General features: G+C 41.6%; 2 protein-coding genes across 3 annotated transcripts in view; one reads left to right on the top strand and one right to left on the bottom strand.

Annotated features, from left to right (window-relative positions):
* Window positions 1–6,147: 6,147 nt before the first annotated feature.
* CCDC59 (coiled-coil domain containing 59) lies at window positions 6,148–12,890 on the bottom strand. The gene is made up of 4 exons (XM_024572863.4): window positions 12,623–12,890; window positions 11,382–11,694; window positions 8,610–8,709; window positions 6,148–6,504 (listed from the first exon to the last, which is right to left on the bottom strand). The coding sequence occupies exons 1-4, from the start codon at window positions 12,774–12,776 to the stop codon at window positions 6,343–6,345; spliced, it is 729 nt and encodes a 242-aa protein (XP_024428631.1). The 5' UTR covers window positions 12,777–12,890; the 3' UTR covers window positions 6,148–6,342.
* Window positions 12,891–12,952: 62 nt separating this feature from the next.
* METTL25 (methyltransferase like 25) overlaps window positions 12,953–18,843 on the top strand; it is a 128,856-nt gene continuing 122,965 nt past the window's right edge. For both annotated transcript variants that reach the window (XM_053921028.1, XM_024572771.3), the window contains exon 1: window positions 12,953–13,211. In XM_053921028.1, coding sequence (XP_053777003.1) covers window positions 12,953–13,211 — 259 coding nt within the window. The remainder of the gene's footprint in view (window positions 13,212–18,843) is intronic.

Genomic DNA, 18,843 nt, shown 5'->3' with positions numbered 1-18,843 from the left:
CAATTCTGGGACCAGTCAGAACAGGTGCAGCAGCCTCCAGCTGAGCTGGTTTAGGCTTGGTCCTCCCTCAGTGGAAGCTCAGAGAAGGGAGTTCATCATCTGACGATGTCCCTTAATTCTGTGTCCCAGTTCTTGACCCCACTTCCAGGTCACAGTGGCATGTAGCATGCAGCCTCTGGAATCCCCTGGTAGAAGGAAAGGTGTTTGAGTTCAGAAACGACGTCTTCTTCATAACCCCAGCAGCAGTGGCCTCCAAACTAAAGCTTTGCCAGGGCTGGCCCAGGACTCTGCATTTCCAACAAGCTCCCTCACTTGCTGGCCCTAGTACCCCGCCAGCATGTGCAAATGGCCACCCTTTGGGGTCTGGCACTAGGCCCAGCAACCAGTGGGAGTTCAGTAAACAAGCTCAGGAGACCTAGGGTTGTTCTCTGGTCACATTAAAATAGGATCCCATCCAGTTTCAACTTCTCTCCCCATCGGGTTGAAACTTTGAATAGGCAGGTATGTGTTTTTTGTTTGTTTGGGGTTCCCCCCCCCTTTTAAATGGCCAACTAAACTGCTATTCTGCATACTGATGTATGGGACTGGCTGAGCAATCCTCTGACTGACCTTTCTTATCTCCCCGCCCCCTGCCTGCCCTCTCCCCAGAGATGCTCACTACTCAGGTCTGTGGGTATTTCTATGGCATCCTCCAGGGAAGCCAGCCCTTTGCCAACCTGACCAGGGCTGTGGCTTTAACTCCCCTCTGCCCTTCACGGTCCCCAACATTAAGTTTTACAACCTCGAGGCTTCACCATCTTGGGAGGCCTGACCTGGGAAGCCACTCCTGGAGAGGCAAGAGTCCTGGGAAGAGTCCCGGAAGCTAGCAGACCCCATCCATAAGCCTGGGGGTCTGGGACACCAGAGGAGGGGGCACTGCGGCAGGGGTGTTTGTGAAACAAGCTGCTTCGGGGCCCCAGAGCTGCCCTTCACGTTACAGTCCTCGATGTGGGCCTGCATCTGGCAGAAGGATTGGAGTGCTGGGGGTCACCAGGAGAGGCCTCCCAGCCCAGCCTCTGGCCCTGGACAGGGGAGCCCCAGCTAGAGCAGCTACGGAAGAGACCACTCAGGATATTAGCTCTCGGATCAGTCCAGTGGGGAAAATGCAAGGAAAACGTGGCTAGAAATAATTTTCAAGTTCCATTTTAGACTCTGTCATGGAGCTTTATCTCCGAGCCCCACGTCTGCCACGGATGAGAATAAGTCTACCAAGACATGATCTGCTTGGGGAGGAAAGGTGGCTGATCTCTCAAAGGAGAAGGGCCAAGAGCCTTTTCCTCCATGGGCCTTTATTAGGTTCATTTTGCACAGGAATACAGGTAAAGCTCATCAATCATTGTCAGGCACTAAGGGTCAAACAATACATAACTTATAGAGAACTTTGAGGGCTTATTCTGAGTTACAGTCAATTAGTTAAAGGGCTATAAAACTTTGGGAGACAGACTCATTTCAGGCCTGGACCCTTATCATTTAAGCTAAGGGTATAAACAAAGCAGGTTTCACAGGATTGTATGCATTCTTTCTTAGGCCTGATTCCCCAGGGAATCTGCCCCTCCCAGCACAGGACTGCACTGCCCTCTGTTATTGTTTCAGGCTTAAATCAGGCAGGGGAAGTAAGGCAGCCAAGAGATTAGGAGACTTCTTGCAGACAGAATGAGGACTCAGGCTATTTCAAAGTTGAGGGTTGAGGGTCCAGCACCCCCTTTTTCTATAGCCCCCCGAGTCCTTCCCTGTGGGCCTCTTCTGTGACCATGCCTGTCTTAGGTTGTCCCTCCCTTGAGTAATCTTACCCGTCATTGGCTAACTGGTCAGGCTAAGGGCCAAGCAGGGTGAAGTGGGCAGAGATGGCACCTCTGCCAGGGAGATAAGCTTTGTCTCCTTAGTGGCTTATGGTCCCAAATCTGACTCAGCCTTAACCATGGGGGGTTACAGCCTCTGAAACCAGGCAGGGCGGTTCCCAACAGGACTCTTGTTGTAAAATTTTCTGTGCTTTTGCATTTTGCCAATACATCCTCTCTTCATGGTGCTTGAAAGCAGCCAAAAGAAAGCATCCCTATTTTTCAACTCCATGGTGTGAAAACGAAGCATTTTCTTCTTAAAACAACATTGCATACAGGAACTACTATAAAAAGGACACATGGACAAAATCAAGGCAGAGGGTGGACGTGGGGGAGGGAAGTGGGTTCGGCTGGGGTGGGGTGAAGGGATGGGGAGAAAAGGCAGACAACTGTAACTGAATAACAATAAAAATTAAAAAAAAAAACAACATTGCAGGCCACTGGAAAGACATTTCCTCTTAACTGTCATTAATAATTCTGACTTGGTGGTCTGCAGCTTATTTATGTGGAGAGTCATATCCACCTTCTCTACTTCCAAACTGTCAGAGAAAAACGGCCAGTTTTCTTCTGAAATGCCCTGAGGCACCATAGTTCAGAGAGATGGCTAAGATCAAGAAAGTTAGCAACCTCGAGCCACCTTACTTAAGGCAGTTCCCATGGAAAATGTTCCAGAGGTTTCTTTTAAGTGAGCCAAGTTGCAGGTGGAGAGGTGGTGGTCTTAAGTAACCACAAATTGTGGTATGGCCTAATTGAGTGGAAAAATCCACAGGGTTCTCTTGGTTAACCAATGCCATTGGAGGTCTGTTAGAGCTCAAAGGCGTAACTAAGCACCTCCATACACCTTGTAGCCAAGTAAAATAATTACAGGTCAAGCAGCTTGAGAAAATAGGCCACCTCCTGAATGTTGGCAGGACAAAAGCTAACAGAACCAACAGTAAATATGCCAGCAATAGGAAAGCCTTGTTCACTCTGAGCTCAACAAGGAAGATCTTTCTGCAGGTGGACATGTGTCAGACACCATACAGAGTGCCCGAGAACACTGGGGTATGGGAGAAACGGCACTGGACGGGGAATCAGGCCTGGGTTCTAGGTCTGCTTCTGCGGCAACTGGCTGTGAGGCTCTGGGCGAGTTCCTTCCCCTGGCTGGGCCTTTGCATACTCATCTCTACACCGAAGGGGCTACATTAGACCATCTCCGAGGGCCCTTCCAGCCCGAAACTTTGAATCCACCGCGGTTTCCTTGACAGTTCATGAGCTCATCACATACATGGAGCTGCTGTTTTCTCAAGACTGACGCTTGCCACAGTTTAGTCTCATGATGAAAGTAAAACATGACCAGCAATGTCATCTGGTCCCAAAGCCCTGCGGGGGTCAGCGAGAGCAACGCTAGGATGCTATTCGCCTTTGTCGCTGTGCTGACACTAACGCTGGGGGGTTGGGAGGGGGTGGCGGACAGCTGTGCCTGAGCTCCACGGGAGGCAGGGTTGGCCACAGTGTTCCCCACGCGGGAGCTTGCAGAAGGAAAAAGCCACTTTCACTTAGGACTGTCCTCGATGAAGCACTAAACATTAATTTTGTTAACTCTCAACCCCTAACTAAGTACACTCTTTAAAAGACTCGGTAACAGAAAGGGAAGCGCACCTAAAGCCCTTCAGCGGCGCATCAGAGTAAGCGGCGGTCTGCAGAGAAAGTGCCCCTGCGGCTGCATGGGCGGCGGGCGGCACTGGCCACTTCTTACACGGGGCGTTATTCTCACTTGAAAGAACAATTCATGGTCTGTGCTTATGCAGACGTTGGTATCTGGTGTCAAAAAGAAGTGAGCCAGTCACTTCAACAAATACAAATAACAGTAGTTTTTGCCAGTGACAACATTTGAGCTTCAAGAGGAAATTTGAATTTTGGAAAATTTGCATCTGCCTTTGGGACCTTGATAGCTTTCCAGCATTTAATTTCTTTCTAATAAAATGAATAATAACACATGCATGTTCTTTTATATTATATAATGAGATGTGTCGACATTGGAAAGAGCTCCATAAACATTTCCCAAGGAGTATAAATGATGCTACAAGAGGGGAAAAAGATCCCTTCAAAGCTGAAGATAAACTAACATATCTAATGCCACAGAACAGGGAAAGGTCATTAATAGGATTCAGATTCCACGTGACAACTAACCTTTAAGAAACCACTTTTTTTGTTGAGTTTCATTGTAGTATCAAAGACTATGCACAGGTATTTTTAAAGGCTAATAAAAACATTTTCCCCTTTTCCAACTACATAGCTGTGTACGGCTGTAACTCTTCATATCCTTCAGTCAAAACATTGCAACAGACAATGTGGAAGCAGAAGTAAAAATTGAGCCGTCTTCTATTAAGACATTAAGACTTGCAGAAATATAACAGTGTTTCTCACCAGCCTGATGTTGTCCTTATCCACCCCTACAGGGGACATGAGGAGTTTCTTGGCTGTCCTAACTGGGAGGAGGGAGTGCTCCCAGCATCTGGTGGGGAGAGCCCAGAGATGCTGCCACATCACAGCCCACAACAAAGAATTACCTGGTTCAACTTTCGATAGTGCCCAAGCTGAGAAACCCTGATGCAAAATAATGCCACTTACTAAGTTTTTTGTTTCAAAAACATTGGCATTAGCATGTAATGGACTTATTTTTAAGGAACCATTATAGTTTTCTAATTTCATTGTTTTAATTTATAATTCAGTAACTACTAGTAGATGTAGCCCACATAAGCAAAAGCTTTTTGGTGTCCTCAATGACTGGTGAGATTATAAAGGGTTTCTGAGACTAAAAAGTTTCAGAACTCCTGATATAGACAACAGAGTGTGTAGATGACAAAACAATTTGCTGAGCAGCCCGACACAGCGGCCACTCTAAAGAAGAGAACATTTCACAGCAGGTGTGCCGGAGGGCATGTGGTTTCTTCTCAAGAAAGGGAGGTCTGGAGTCAGGCTAAGTTAGGGGGTCAGTGTGCGGAGTAAGGAATACCACCATGACTAAAACGCAGTCACTATTCCCAAACAGCTTACTGTCTGGAAGGGGAGAGACAGAGTAACTTAAGTTTTAGTTGAACTGTGCGTAGGAAGAAGAGACATAGAAGCATGGGGTGTGTGACATCAGTGGGGAGTAGCCTAAGTTAGTGTGTGGGGGGTGAGGGAGGTCGAGTCAGGCAGGGTTCCCTGGAGGAAGGGACATCTGAGTTGAATGTTGAAGAATGAGCAGGAATTTGGTCACTGAGAGTAGGAGGGACCCTGGAGGAGGTGGTGGTATGTTCCAGGTGGTGGGACCAGCGTAAGCAAAGGCACAGAGCTGTGAGACAGCACGGTAGATTTGAAGAAGATAGGAAAGGGTATATGCAAATGTAGGTTTCCTGAGTTGCTTATTTTAAATGTAGTATTACATATTCCAAATTTCTAAGCAGTTTTTCTCAGCAATAAAGAACTACCTTTCTTTAGTATGTTGCTTCCTCAGCATCTCCTCTTACACTTTTAAATGCAGAGTAATCAGCAGAATGCAGACTCCCTAAAACCTTAACGCAATTTCAGGCTGTATCTAGTATCTTAAAAACTTTATTATGCAATGTTTTACAAGTATCATTGTACGGTCGACTGTTTAAAATGACGATAGTCAAGCCTCTCTCCTTATGCAGATTGCAAGGAGGCAGGAGCAGTACTTAAGTACTGTATCGCGGCTCACCGGTGTACCAACAGAGAGAACACCAGTAACTCCTGGTGACAATGTCCTTACAAGGTAACGGGATCTGGAAAGCTTAATTCTTAATGTGACACTGCTGTGCTCTTGCTACCTCACACTAGCCAACTATGTACGCCCACTTTTGGAATGTTTACAAACATCAGGCTTTCTGAGTTTTTACACCAAACTGCTTTATGAAGACCCCACTGTTAAACGGTGGGGCAGAAGGCAGGTTCAGCACTCAGGCACAGTGCTCTCAGGTTTCAGAAAGTCCATTCCCCTGTAACATGCGCTTAACTTAAAATATATAAATTAATAACTCGGAGGAGAGTCTTTGCCTCTATTATTAAAGTGAATTTTAGAACTGTTAACAGTTGATTACTAAATTGAAAAATTTCATGGTAATGCTCCATTGAAAGCTCTGCTACCTTATTTTCAAACATTTTATTTCATTTGAATTTTATGGGGTATGAAAGTACTGAACGCCTGGAACCTGTAGCCCAAATAGAAGGTTCTTTCCGTTATTCAGGCCACCTTTCCTTCATAGCCAAATAAATAACAAACAAATTGTATTACGTAGAACACATTAGAAAATTTTCCTTTATGTGAACAAAAATATTTGGACACTTTATCGAGCATAGCATAGCAATCCAATTTATGTTGACAAATTTAGTGAACTGTTAGAAAGTATATTACATATACAAAGGAACTTGATAGACAGCAGATCTTTTAACCCTTGATTTTGAGAACAAAACGTCTGATTTAATTGTTTTCTTGTATTTTTTTAAGAAGATACTCCATCTGTAAATTTAAGTTTGGTTGGCCCTTTTTAGTTTTTTTGCTCAGTATTTTAAACACTTCCATTTTCTTCTTTTTGTAGCGCCTTTGAGCTTCTTCTCTCTCTTGCTTTCTCCTCTCAAATTCCTGAAATTATGAACATAAATAATTTTCTTTAGTAAGACAGTGGATATAGTCCAGAAATTGCAATGAAAATAGGTATCATCATGTAAGCACTTTAGGTTTCTCCCTTTTACTTTCAAAACCCTGTGTTACTCATTACTAAAAGTAGCATATCTTTTGCATTTGCACTACAATACATGCTGTAACATAAAGTTATTAAACAACTTTAATTTTCTGTATGCGAATAAAACCAGAGCACAGAAGAGAGAAGACATTTTTATGAATGATTTCATCATTTAACTAGACCCAATGATGAATTAAAAGGGACTTTAGAGTTTTTCTAGTCCATGTAAGACTATAACCTTCATTTCCAGAATATTTGGTATTCTTTGACTTTGCCATGTGAGAGATTTCATGAAGGAAAACCTTTTGGCTACATACCATATATGTGCAAAACACTGTGCTAGGCATTATGATTTTTAACCATTTAAGAACTCTCATGCTCATTTCATTTGCTAAGACAAAGACTCAAGTTCATTTAGGAAAAATATTTCAAAGTTATATAGTGTACAGACCCAAGAAGCACTACCTGAAATGCATGGTAATATTTCTACTAAATAGAATATAAAGTTAAGCAAAAGTTTTTAAATATTGTATTATGTGCACCGTTTTTCAATTTCCCCTGTAACACATACAGCCCTCAAAAGACACGGCCTTAAATTTGTATGGTAACTTATTAATTAACCAAGTACTTTCATATACATCATAGTACATTTTATTTTTGAAAACTTTTATACTAGCTTTTTATCTTCATCTTACAGACAAGGAGGTGATGCTCAATGATATGGAAAGTGATTTGACCAAGAACCTAAATAACTGGTACAGTTATGTCTCATATCCGGATCTTGTGAATTCAAAGTCTGAGCAATTCCCTACCATGCTATGCCATCATCGCTTAAACTTATGTTCTCAGGTGGTATGGTACCTCATTTATTTTAATAAGCACACAAAGATCTGGAACTTATTTGTGAATTTAGATATCTGGAGTGTACTTTATCCCTATGGAGTTTCACTACACAAAATAAAACAAAAAAAGTAGTAAATAATCTTACCATCATTATGGGTCCTTATTTAATTAATGTTCTTAATTTTGATTTCTCATGCTGGCGATTAACACTTGAAATCTAAGAGACTGTCAATTTTCGTAATTTCAAAGCTCTAACATTTATCTATGTAAAGGAAACCTGAGGGCATCAAATGTTTTCCAGGACAGTGGGCCTTTCGGTACTTCACCTGGTATACTATTTCCAAAGGTGGCAGAAATCCGATGGTCGGGTGAAAAAAGCAGCAAGTAATAAGCTATGAAACAAAGGTCCACTATTTCAATGGAGAAATGTTTCTGCTTCATCTTAGCCTGCCACCAGTTTAAGAATAATCATAAAAATTTTCCAGAAACTTCCAGATTTCTTAATTACACAAATTCTAAAGCTAAAACATAAAAAAATAAAAAATAAATTATATATCAGTGCCATCTTTGGGGAATTTAAAGTGATAGATATTGACAACTTTGTTGAAGTTGTGGATAATTTTGTTTTCCTCATTTGAAAAGTCTATCTTAATTTTGGGTTTCTTAATGATTACAGAGAGTAGTAACTTTTTGCTAAGTTAATCTAGTAGGCGTTTTAACTGGTAAGACCAACTCTTTGTACCAAAAAAAAAAAAAAATTTATTCACCTCCTGTCTGGCTTTTACTTGCTTCAATGTAAAATTATGAAAGTCATCTATATTTTTCTTATGTCAGTGGTCCTCAAGTTTTATTATACATGAGAATTTCTTGAGTGTCTTGTTAAAAGTGCATCCTGGGACAGACGCTTAGTAAACATTATCCCAGAAGCTCATATGATTAACCTATGAGCAACATCTTTAAAATCCTGTTTTTGATCACCTCTCTAGGATAATATAAATAATCAAGGAATTTGAATATGTTGAAATTCTCCAATTCTGCTGATGCCATTTGCTAAACAAGTATTTACAGGGGCATACTATGTGACCCACACTCAGAAACACAGTTTCTAGACACATTTAGCATCAATAGGGAAAATGAATCTAAACATTTTTAAAGATCTTACTTCTTTCTTAGCATCACGCTTAGCTTGTATTCGTTCATATTCTTCTTGTGCTTTTTGATTTGATGTTTTCTTTTTGTTTTTCTTTGGAATCGTAATGAAGCTTTGTAGGATAAAGAAATGTCACAATGATTAAAAACAATATAACTAAAATTAAGACAAGTTTGTTAACTACAGTACTTGTGTAGTAAAATCTAACTAACGCAGATTAATAGAAGGGAAGAGAGAAGGGGAAAGAGGACATTAATTTTATTAACAAAATACATATATAACATTATTAAAAATGTAGTTACAGCTTTTAAGACAGATTACAAGGTGGTAAGTGGAGACTCTTGGAGAAATATTTTACCAGGGAAAATACAGAAAGATCTGAAAGATCCTAGAATGTTAAAAAAAAATTTAAAACAAAATAAACAACAGAAAACCAGTGTATGAATGGCAGGAATGACAGCCTAAAGAAGGCATTAAATTGATGCACATAATGGAAATTGTGGGTGTACATGAATTTTAAACCCAAAGTTCTTTGACCACTTTTTCGCTACTCCCCTTCACTTACTTAGTCATGAGTGACCACGCTTCCACTTAGAACTGTTCTATCTTGAAGTACTGCTCACCCCTCGGAAGGCCTCCCACCCTGCTGCTACTCATTCAACCACTTAGGCCCAGACTCCATTTCCTCAGGCTATCTGATTCATTAATCTTCATTTTCCCTGTCTCTCAACTTTTCAGTACATCAACTCCGTAACAGAGTACAAAATATTTCAGCAGCTACCTTCTTAAAGTAAACAAATACATACATCACCCATCACCAATCTCTAGATCCTCTCCAACGATCTCTCATTCCCTACCCTTTCATAGTCAAGTGTCAGACACAACAGTGAATAGACTACGGTAGTCACTGCACATTCACTGCTTAACCCTGCAGCCTGATTTCCGCTCTCACGCTGCAATCAAACCACCCATGCCAAGCCAGTGATGACCTTCCAGCCAAATATATGACCAACACAACAGGCGCTTTCCAGTCTCAACTGACCATTCACTACTTTTGAAAATTCCATTCCCTTAGTTCTGGTGACATTCTGTTCTCCTGACCCCAAGTGCCCCTTCTCAACGTGCCATGCTAGAGCCTCTTTCTCTTTTAACTCCAGTTTTCCCCCAACTGTTGTTTGGTCTCTGCATTCTTCTTGGACAGTCATATCCATGACCGTGGCTTTAGATGATGCTACATATAAGGGTAAAAATGTCATCAGGCTTATCTGTTGAAAATCTTGTCTGCAAGGTCACTATGACTGCTAGGACCACAAATACAAAGACCTGTTTGTTCTCAGTCCTGTTTTTCTTGGACTTTAAAGTATTAAAGAGCTGACTAATCCCCTACCTCGCACAATTCTATAGCACAATTCTATACTGACATAGCTATCACTGTTATTTCCCTCTTTTTTCATTTAAGACAGTTCTACTGAATTCTAATGACAACTTTTCTCCACTTTCACTTCGAAATAAATCTTTAAAAATATTATTTTTACCTAAGAAGTTCAGAATCTTGTGTCATGATTAAACCCTTCTCACTTCAATTAACACTGGAAATGATTCATTCCTACATTTCTAGTGCTAATTTTCTGCCTGAGCTTTAAATCCAATACTCAATAATATGATGGACAAACCTACTGAAAAACTGAGTTTTAGTGTCTCTGTCTTCATGCCAACTGCACTTTTTCCTGGGGTCCCAGTTCCTGTTACGTTCAGTACAAACAGCTCACAACTTTAAAGGACAGAATTTTAGTGAAGTGAAAGGTCCCTCTGGCTGGGCTGCTCAGTTGGTTAGAGCGTCATCCCAGCAGGCTGAGGTTGTGAGTTTGATCTCTGGTCAGGGCACGTACAAGCAGCGACCAATGAATGCACAAATAAGTGGAACAACAAATCAATGCCTCTCCTTCTTTCTCCCCTCTAAAATCAATCAATAAATGTTTTTAAAAAGTTATGGTCCCAAGTAATACCTGGCTTCTCTGCAAGTTTGGATTTTCGCTTTTTTTTTTTTTTTTTTTTTTTTACCTTGGGATATATGCAGAGAAAGCTTTAAAGGCAGCACTTATAACAACAGAGTGTTAGGAAGTTATGCCATTTCTTTTTTTGCTGAGACTAAGTCAGCATCCTCTGTGGGGGAAAAATAATCTGGACTGGTAACAGCAGCACTGGCTAGCACTCATGTAGCACTTCCCATGTACCATATACTTTTTAAAGTACCGTATGACTAACAAACTCATCTAATCACGATCGGTCAGGGACACCATGGAGTCTGAATGATTCTCCCTGATGAGGTACTAGATGGCAACTCTGAATTACTTATTATCATTTCCATTTTAGAGAAGAGAACAGTGGGCACCAACGTGCTAAGTCCACCTCTGGAGCCCATCCATCCATTCTGTTAACCAACACACGATACCTCTCAAAAATTAGTTTTTTAAAAACTCATATATTATTAACAGGCATTAACCACAGTTCAAATAAGTTAAATGTACTTAAGAGGCTGAAATCTAAAACCCAGATATTTTAATTCCCATTCCATTATTCCACTTCTCCAATTAAGCTAACCTAGCCTAATTCGATCATTTAAGATAAAAAGAAAGCCTCCATGAAAAAATCTTCACCTAATTACACTATGACTTCTAAAATGCCTCAAATAATAATTCTAATTTCTACATAAATTGTCCTATAATTTCTTTCATAAAACACTACTGAAATTTAAAACAAAAGATTTCAAAAGACGATACATACTTTTCCCTTTCTTCTTTACATTGCTCTTCTGGTTGAGGCTGGTCAATGTTACCATGTTCTTCAGATAAAGCCTGGTCAACGTTACATTGTTCTGCTGGCAAAGCCTGATTAACTTGTTTTGACAAAGGCTGGTTAACTTTCCTAAGTTGCTTCCTGAGTCTTTTCTCTTCAGCTAAATAGAGATGTTTCAGATGATCAGGGTATCGATCTGTGAATTGGGAATCCTGTGAAGTTTGAGTTTTCTTTTCCCTCCATAGCAATTTCTTGTAATTTTGTTGAATCTTCAATTTTCTTCGAAATGCAAAGCCTTGTCCTACATTGAAGAATACCAATCATTAATTACCTCCTCAGAAAATAAGTTGCATGAAAAATGTAGCTGTTAATTTAAAACTTTTTCACCATCACATTCAGATGCTAGAATTACTTTGTTTTCCTTTGAAAGGTTTCTGCAAGAAAACAAATTTAAACTAACGGAGTGAATAGTAAGTTGGTTCTCTGCAAAAAGAGCAGGAAACAGTCGTGCAGTCACTTCAAGTAAGAATTTCAAGTAAGGTAATATACTATGGTGTTGCACAACTCCAGTTTATAGCACTCACAAATGAAAACAATTCATTAAATTATCTACAAGACTTAATCTAGGTCTTCAATCAATACTTAAGGGGAAAAAAAAGCACATCGCAATTATTGTTTTACCTTAGAGAAACTACGATACGACCTACTTTTAAAAGTAACTCAACACAAAAGAGAGAAGAGGGTGTATGTCTAATCAGCTAGCTGAGCTTATTTAATGTTCATAAGTTCCAAACGAGATCTGAGGGAACTCACAGACAAGACAAAGTGACAAACACAAACTAAAGCGAAGGAAAGGGTGATCAATAGAAGACTGGAGAGCGTGGGTTTTTGTAATCAGCAAGGGTACAGGGCAGATTTCTGGCCCTATCCTACTCTCCATCCTTTTGCAGAATACATGCACAAATGGGCCCGTAGATGCTCTCTGCTATCGGTTCCGTGGAGAACTGTAGAGCCCTGATTAAAAAACAGGTAAGTCGGGAAAGATGTTTAAAGTTAAAGCGTTAGCAGAACTACCTCGTCCTCCCACCCAGAGCTGGGACACCCACGGACTCAGGTGGCTTAGGAATGCCTCCCTCTGCCCCAAGCAAGGCCGGATCTAGTTCCTGAATCCTGCGTCCCTGTTTGACTTCACAAGCCTGAGGACTTGTAAAGACTGCCTTCTTACATACCCTCGCGAACGCTCCCCGCGAAGGGCTGCCGATGGTTAGGTCGCCATGTCCTCTGTTTCACGTTCTTATTCTTGAATCCGACCGGAGAAATTCCTTCGTCCTGCGACCCAAAACTTCCCCTCCGCCACCTCTCAACAGGCCTCACTGGCGCCATGGCTCACCCACCGCGTCGCCAGAAACCCGCCCCTGGCGCTGTCAAAATACGTCATCAGGCCGAAACAATCAATCGCCCAACTCCAGTGTGGATCCGAGCTCTATTCACCCGGCTTGTGCTACTTTTTCGCCTCATCACCACGTTTGCGCCACCTACAGCTCGGGAGGGTGAGCGTCATGGCGACTTCTTGCTCTTTGCCGGTGACCCCGGACTTGGCCACGTTGCGTGCCAAGTTGCAGGGGCTGCTGCGGTTCCTGGGGAAAGCCCTGTCTATTTCCAATGCACATACAGTGGACTTCTACACGGAGTCCGTGTGGGAGAAACTGGTCGACCTGTCTCCGGAAACCGTGCTGGAAGTGCTGAAGAGGTCGACCAGGGAAGCAGAGGCCCGGCCCTCGGACGCGCGCCCCCTGGTGGAAGCCGAGGAGGAATCAGGTGAATGGCGGGTGGGAGGGGCGGCCTGGGAGACGGAGGTGGTCCGGAGCCTCCACGCTTGCCCTGTAGCGGAAACCGAGCCCTATTGGGCGAGCCGCGGGGCGGGGCCGCGAGGCTAGCCAGTGCGGAAAGCCCTGACGGGGATCAGATTATCCCAGGGGTGGGGCGGACACAGGGTCCCGAGATCAGTTTCCTCCCTGGCAGCTTGTGTATTTGAAGACAATTAGAGACAGGCAGGGGCGTTTATTCATTTAGTAATTCAGCAATAATTTTTGGGAGGAAACAAGAGGAACAGAAGGTAAATCAACATTTAAGACATCAAGATAATTTCAAATGATGATAATAGGCCAAGAAGAGAATAAAAAGAGGCAAATATGATAGCAGTTGTGCGAGGAGGCTACTTTAACTTAGGTGGTTGGGAGGGCGCTAGCCCACAGTGAGCCACAGGAGGGGATTTCAGGCCCTGGGAACTGCAGAGGCCCTGAGGCTGGAGAGGGCAGGCCTGACAGGCCCTGGTAAAGACTGGAACCAGGTGCGGAGCAGCGGCAGGTGCAGAGGTCTGGGACGTAGGCAGGGGCTGGATGCCCAGGGCTTTCTAGGTAGTTTTGGGAGGGTATTAGATCTTAAGTGTGATGAGAAACTTGGGAGCCATTTAGTCATCATAATGACCTAACTTACATTTGAAAAGACAACTCTGATAGTTGTTTGAAGAGTAGACTAGTGGGACAAAAGCTGAGAGGCCAGTTAGAAGAGATTTTCAATACTACTGAATACAAGAAAGAGATGATTATATCCTGGACTAGGGTGGTGGCAGTGAAGATCTGGAATATTTTCTAGCTCATTTGAAAATTGTTTATAAAGTATCTACTATGTGCCTTGAATTTTTGTAGGCTGAGGAGTTTTCTTAACCTCAAGACACTTAGATTCAACCAAAACTAGTACATTTCGGAAGTAGAATGTTGAGAGCACGGTAACGGGCTCCTGGGTTTTCTCCTACTTTGCTTCCAGGTGTTCCTAACCTCGCCCTTGCTATTCATTGATCATTCTCTGAATGCAAAGCAGAACTAGAGGAGTCTCCTAAAATAGGACTTGAGAAATACTGGTTTCTTTCAAGTGACAGTTTATTGTTGAAAACTTAGGCACGAAAAGAGAGAGATCTCTCTCAACAACAACAACGGAGGAGGAGGAAAAGAGAGAGATCTCTCTCAACAACAACAACGGAGGAGGAGGAAAAGAGAGAGATCCAGTACTTAGTAAAATAACTGGCACGCATTAAATGCGCAATGAATACTTGTTACATGAATGAATGACTCATAGTAGCTTCCCCACAAAAGAAAAGAAACTACCTTTTTAAAAAATACAAAGCCCAAGACTTTCATATGGGTTTAACTTTGTCTTCATGCAATGGAAGAATTAGATTATCTTACATATTCTAATAATAATAATAATGACAGGATTACTTGATAGTTATTATTTACTCTGCAGTATACTAAGTGTTTTCTTGCATGTTTTCTCTTTTAATATCTACGTCAGCCTTGTGGGATGGGTTCTGTTTCTCCCAGGTTATGAAATTGCAACTTGAGGAGTTAATTTGCCAAAGGCACAGCTCTTCATGGAGTTTCAAACTTAGGTCATCTGACCCCAGAGTCTGAGCTCTTTGCCACTTTGATAAAAGTCTACTCTGAATTATTTAGGAATGAATTCCAAAGGTCATGATTATCAAAACCGATATTTTTATGATACGAATACATTCTTATTTTTGTTTTGTTTTATTTTTATTGTTTCCCCTTCAAGAATCTAACAATTGTTTTGTTCACTGCTGTATACCTAGTGCCTGGAAAAATGCCTGGTCAGAGCAAGTGGTTAGTAAATATTTGGCAAGTGAGTAAGTGAATGAATGAATGACACCACTTATGTAGGCTAGGAATACATTTCTAACATCTTTTGGGAAAACCTGTCGATCAATTTTGTGTCTATCCAACAAAGATAGAATCTAGGCTCGATTGTTCAACTATGAAATGTCTTCGGCCCCGCAAACTCTTTTATAGAAAATACTCAATTTTACAGATGGTCAGCTGCCTATAGTGGTAAAAAGAATACATTTTTATAATTTATGCTTGTAAGGAATATTCCATCAGGGACTTACAAAGAGTAAGGTTTTGCATGAGGAGGTACAAATAAACACAATTCCCAGAGCTGCAACGAGTTAATGCGCAGTGTGTGGAAGTACACTAACAGGTGTTTGGCACAATTATTTGGTGTCTTGTAAGACTAAGTATTTTCTGAAAATCCTCAGTGTAGCCATTTCGGTAGATTTCTCTTGCCAGGTGATCTTCTGGCCCAGTCAGAGTCCTAAAAGTTATTCTCTGTTCAACTAAAAAGATCTAGCTAAAAATAATCTTGATTCTCCAAAATAAAAAGGAAAGATGTTGAGAATAACTATATTTCAAGGACATAAAGTATGGGTGTTATGGATTGAATTGTCTCTCCAAATTTCATACGTTGGAGCTCTAATCCCCAATGTGACTGTCTCTCGAGATGGGCACTTTAAGGAGGTAATTAATGCTTTAATGAAGTCCCTACGCCAACAGGAAGAGGCAGAGACACCAGGAGGGCACAGAGAAAAACTGTGTGAGGATATAGCGAGAAGGCAGCCACCTGTAAGCCCAGGAGAGAGGCTTCACCAGAAATTAACTCTGGCAGCACCTTAACCTGGGATTTTCAGATTCTGGAACTGTGAGAAGGGAAATGTGTTTGTTGTCCAAGCCACCTTGTCTGTGGTGTGTTGCTAAGACCGCCTGGGCGGATGAGTACAATGGGCTGTGCAGACAGACTACCTGGATTCAGGTCCTGGCTCTCCCACTTGAAAGCTTTGTTAACTTGGCCTTTAAGTCTTTGGGATAATCACAGAATCTACTTGATGGAGTACTATGAAAATTAAATGAGTTAATACATAGAAAGGGTTAAGCATAGGCCCAAGAAATAGCAGCACTTAATCCACTCATTTATTTGGCTAATGTTTATTGAGCACCTTCTACCTACCAGGCCTTGTTCTAGGCCCCACATTATGGTCTTGAACACAACGAAGTCCCTGCCCATGCGGAGCTGATGTTTAGTGAGGGTATATGCACAGTAAACTCTACGTAATATTAGGCAGCGTAAGTACAATGAAGAAAAGCATGGCACGCGAGGGGTAGCGGTGGAGAGAAACGCTGTTTTAGATACAGTGATCACGATCAGGAAATCTTACCTCTCAAGACAAAATTTGAACAGAGACTTGAAGAAAGTGAGCAAGCCAGTCGTGCAACTGTCTGAGGGAAGAGTGTTCAGGCCGAGGGAAGAGCAGGTGCCCAAGCTGGAGCACGCTGGGAGTGCCGGAAGCACCGCAGAGCTGTTCAGGGTAGATGGGTAATAGATAAGGTTGGAGAGGTGGCGTGAGGCAACTTCATGTAGGACTTGTAGGCCATACTGAGGGCTTGGCTTTTACTCTGAAGAAATGGCAAGCTCTCTAAGGATTTTGTGTGATGGTGTGATGTGATTTATGTTTCAAAGGGATGACTCTGGCTTGTATGTGGAGAAGAGGCTGTTGGAAGGCAAGGGAGGAAGCAGAAAGACAAGATAGAGGCTATTAAAATAGTCCGTGGAGGTTTCAGCTAATGGCAGACTGAAGAGGTCAGGCAATTTCTCCAGCAGATAACAACGATAAATCCTGGGCAGGTTCCTTTACGTGTGCATGTGTATGATTAGTTTAACTATATTTTAACTGAACAATACAGAAAGTGTATGCCTGTGATAGATTATTATTTTGTGGAGCTTCTTTTGTATTGTTTTTATTGCATCTAATAGATTAAATTTTTTCTGACCATCCTACGTAGTTTTTGTTGGTGGTGATGATGGTGGTGACTGGTGCATTGAAATTGCTCTCACGTGTAATTGGGACACATGGAGCCAGAAAGCGTGTTGGAAATAGAAAGTGAGAACAGAGAAAGAATGAGTGTCATCTGTTTTGCCCTATTGTATTTAACCTCTGTTTATTCACTTTCCTTATATGTTTTATCCTGGGTTACTATTGTAATTATAAGTGAGGGTGAGCAAAAAATGTAAATAAATCTGTGGAAACCCAGGATAATTTGTCAACATACTTTGTTTATTAGATATATAGAAAGTGCTTTTATTTTTTTTTTAGATGAGACCATTTAAATTTGGAATTTATATTCTAGTTTTTAATAGTATAAACCCTTTCTGTTCTCTGCCCCACCCCATCCCCATACCTTTCAAGTATTAAAAAGTTCAGCAAAACAAAGTTCATGGAGAGTACTCTCATCGACGACATTTTTTCCCCTCATTCTACTTAGTTAGATTCCACTTTCGTTTAGCCAATGAGAACAAACTTGAATACCCATTTTATGTTTTGTTTAAATTATGTCAAATCGTTAGCCTTGCAGTTATAGTAACCTATCTTCATGGTTTATCATAATTTAGATTCCTTCCCTGATTTACCAAAAACAAGCAGACAAACGAAAAACAACTTGCCTATGTGGCTTCACGACTACTAGGGTTTTTGTTTCCTTTCTTTTTTCACCTCCTCACCTCAGTGACCTCCTCCATAAATGGCCTAACAGCCTTCCTGTTCCTCAGGCTCATCATTTCCCAAGTCTTCTTCCTCCACTTCTCTTGGATCTGCTGTTTCTTATTCCCACAGCAAACAGTTTGGCCCCCTCCTTTTTTAAACTTGCAACAGCATTTTAGCAATAAGGCTGAGCTGTTGTTTTTGCTTTCAGACTTAGGTTTCATTCAAACTGATCTCCAGTTATCTGTCAAAATCGTAGTTCTGGTCTTGTTATTCCTCTGCTCAAGAGCCGTCACAGGCCCCCATTTTCTGAAAAACAAAGTTCTTCACCTTCTAGCCTTATCTACTATCTACGGGAACCTCCACTCTTAATGTAAGCAAACAGGAGGCAACACAGAAAGAATACGGGTTTTGCGGTTATCATGGATAGTTTTGAGTCCTTGCCGTGATGCTTTAGTGCTGTGTAATCTTGTGTAAATTAGTTAAGCTTTTGAGCCCCAGTTTTTTTTAATTAAAAAAAATGTAAATCAATTCTGGCCTGCATGGGTTGTATAATAGTAAATGAGATAGATGTTAAAACCTATTCAAATAAGTGATTAGGCATAATAAATATTAGTCACCTCCACTGTACGCTGCTCCCCTCAGGTAGAGGCAGATGAAGCTAGTGTCAGAAGACCCGCTTCTCTCCGCCTCTAACTCGGACGAGCTGTCTGCCTTGCACAGGACGTTCGACTGTAGTCCTCAGTTTTCTCATCTCAGAGTTAACGCCTGCGGTGTTCCAATAACTGAGGGGGAAAAATAGCCACCGCCTAGTCTCACATGGCTTATAGACAAGTCTTGCCTGACCAGTAAGTATTTACATTTTTTAATATTTTCAGCAAATATTTCAAAATTGACACATACACAAATGCAGAATTTTCCTTTTGAAAAATATCAGAAAACCTGGCCATTTTGTTGTGTATCTCTGTGTGGTAAATGCTTCCCTTTGTGGAGGTGTATCCCCTTCCCCTACCTGGCTTCACAAACTGGAATAATCATCCTGGCCCCCCAGAGTACTAGAGG

This window comes from Desmodus rotundus, chromosome 3 (genome assembly GCF_022682495.2).
Source record: "Desmodus rotundus isolate HL8 chromosome 3, HLdesRot8A.1, whole genome shotgun sequence".
In the NCBI taxonomy this organism is placed as follows: domain Eukaryota; kingdom Metazoa; phylum Chordata; class Mammalia; order Chiroptera; family Phyllostomidae; genus Desmodus; species Desmodus rotundus.
Note: the sequence above shows the minus strand (reverse complement) of the source record. Positions and strands in the feature narration are given on the sequence as shown.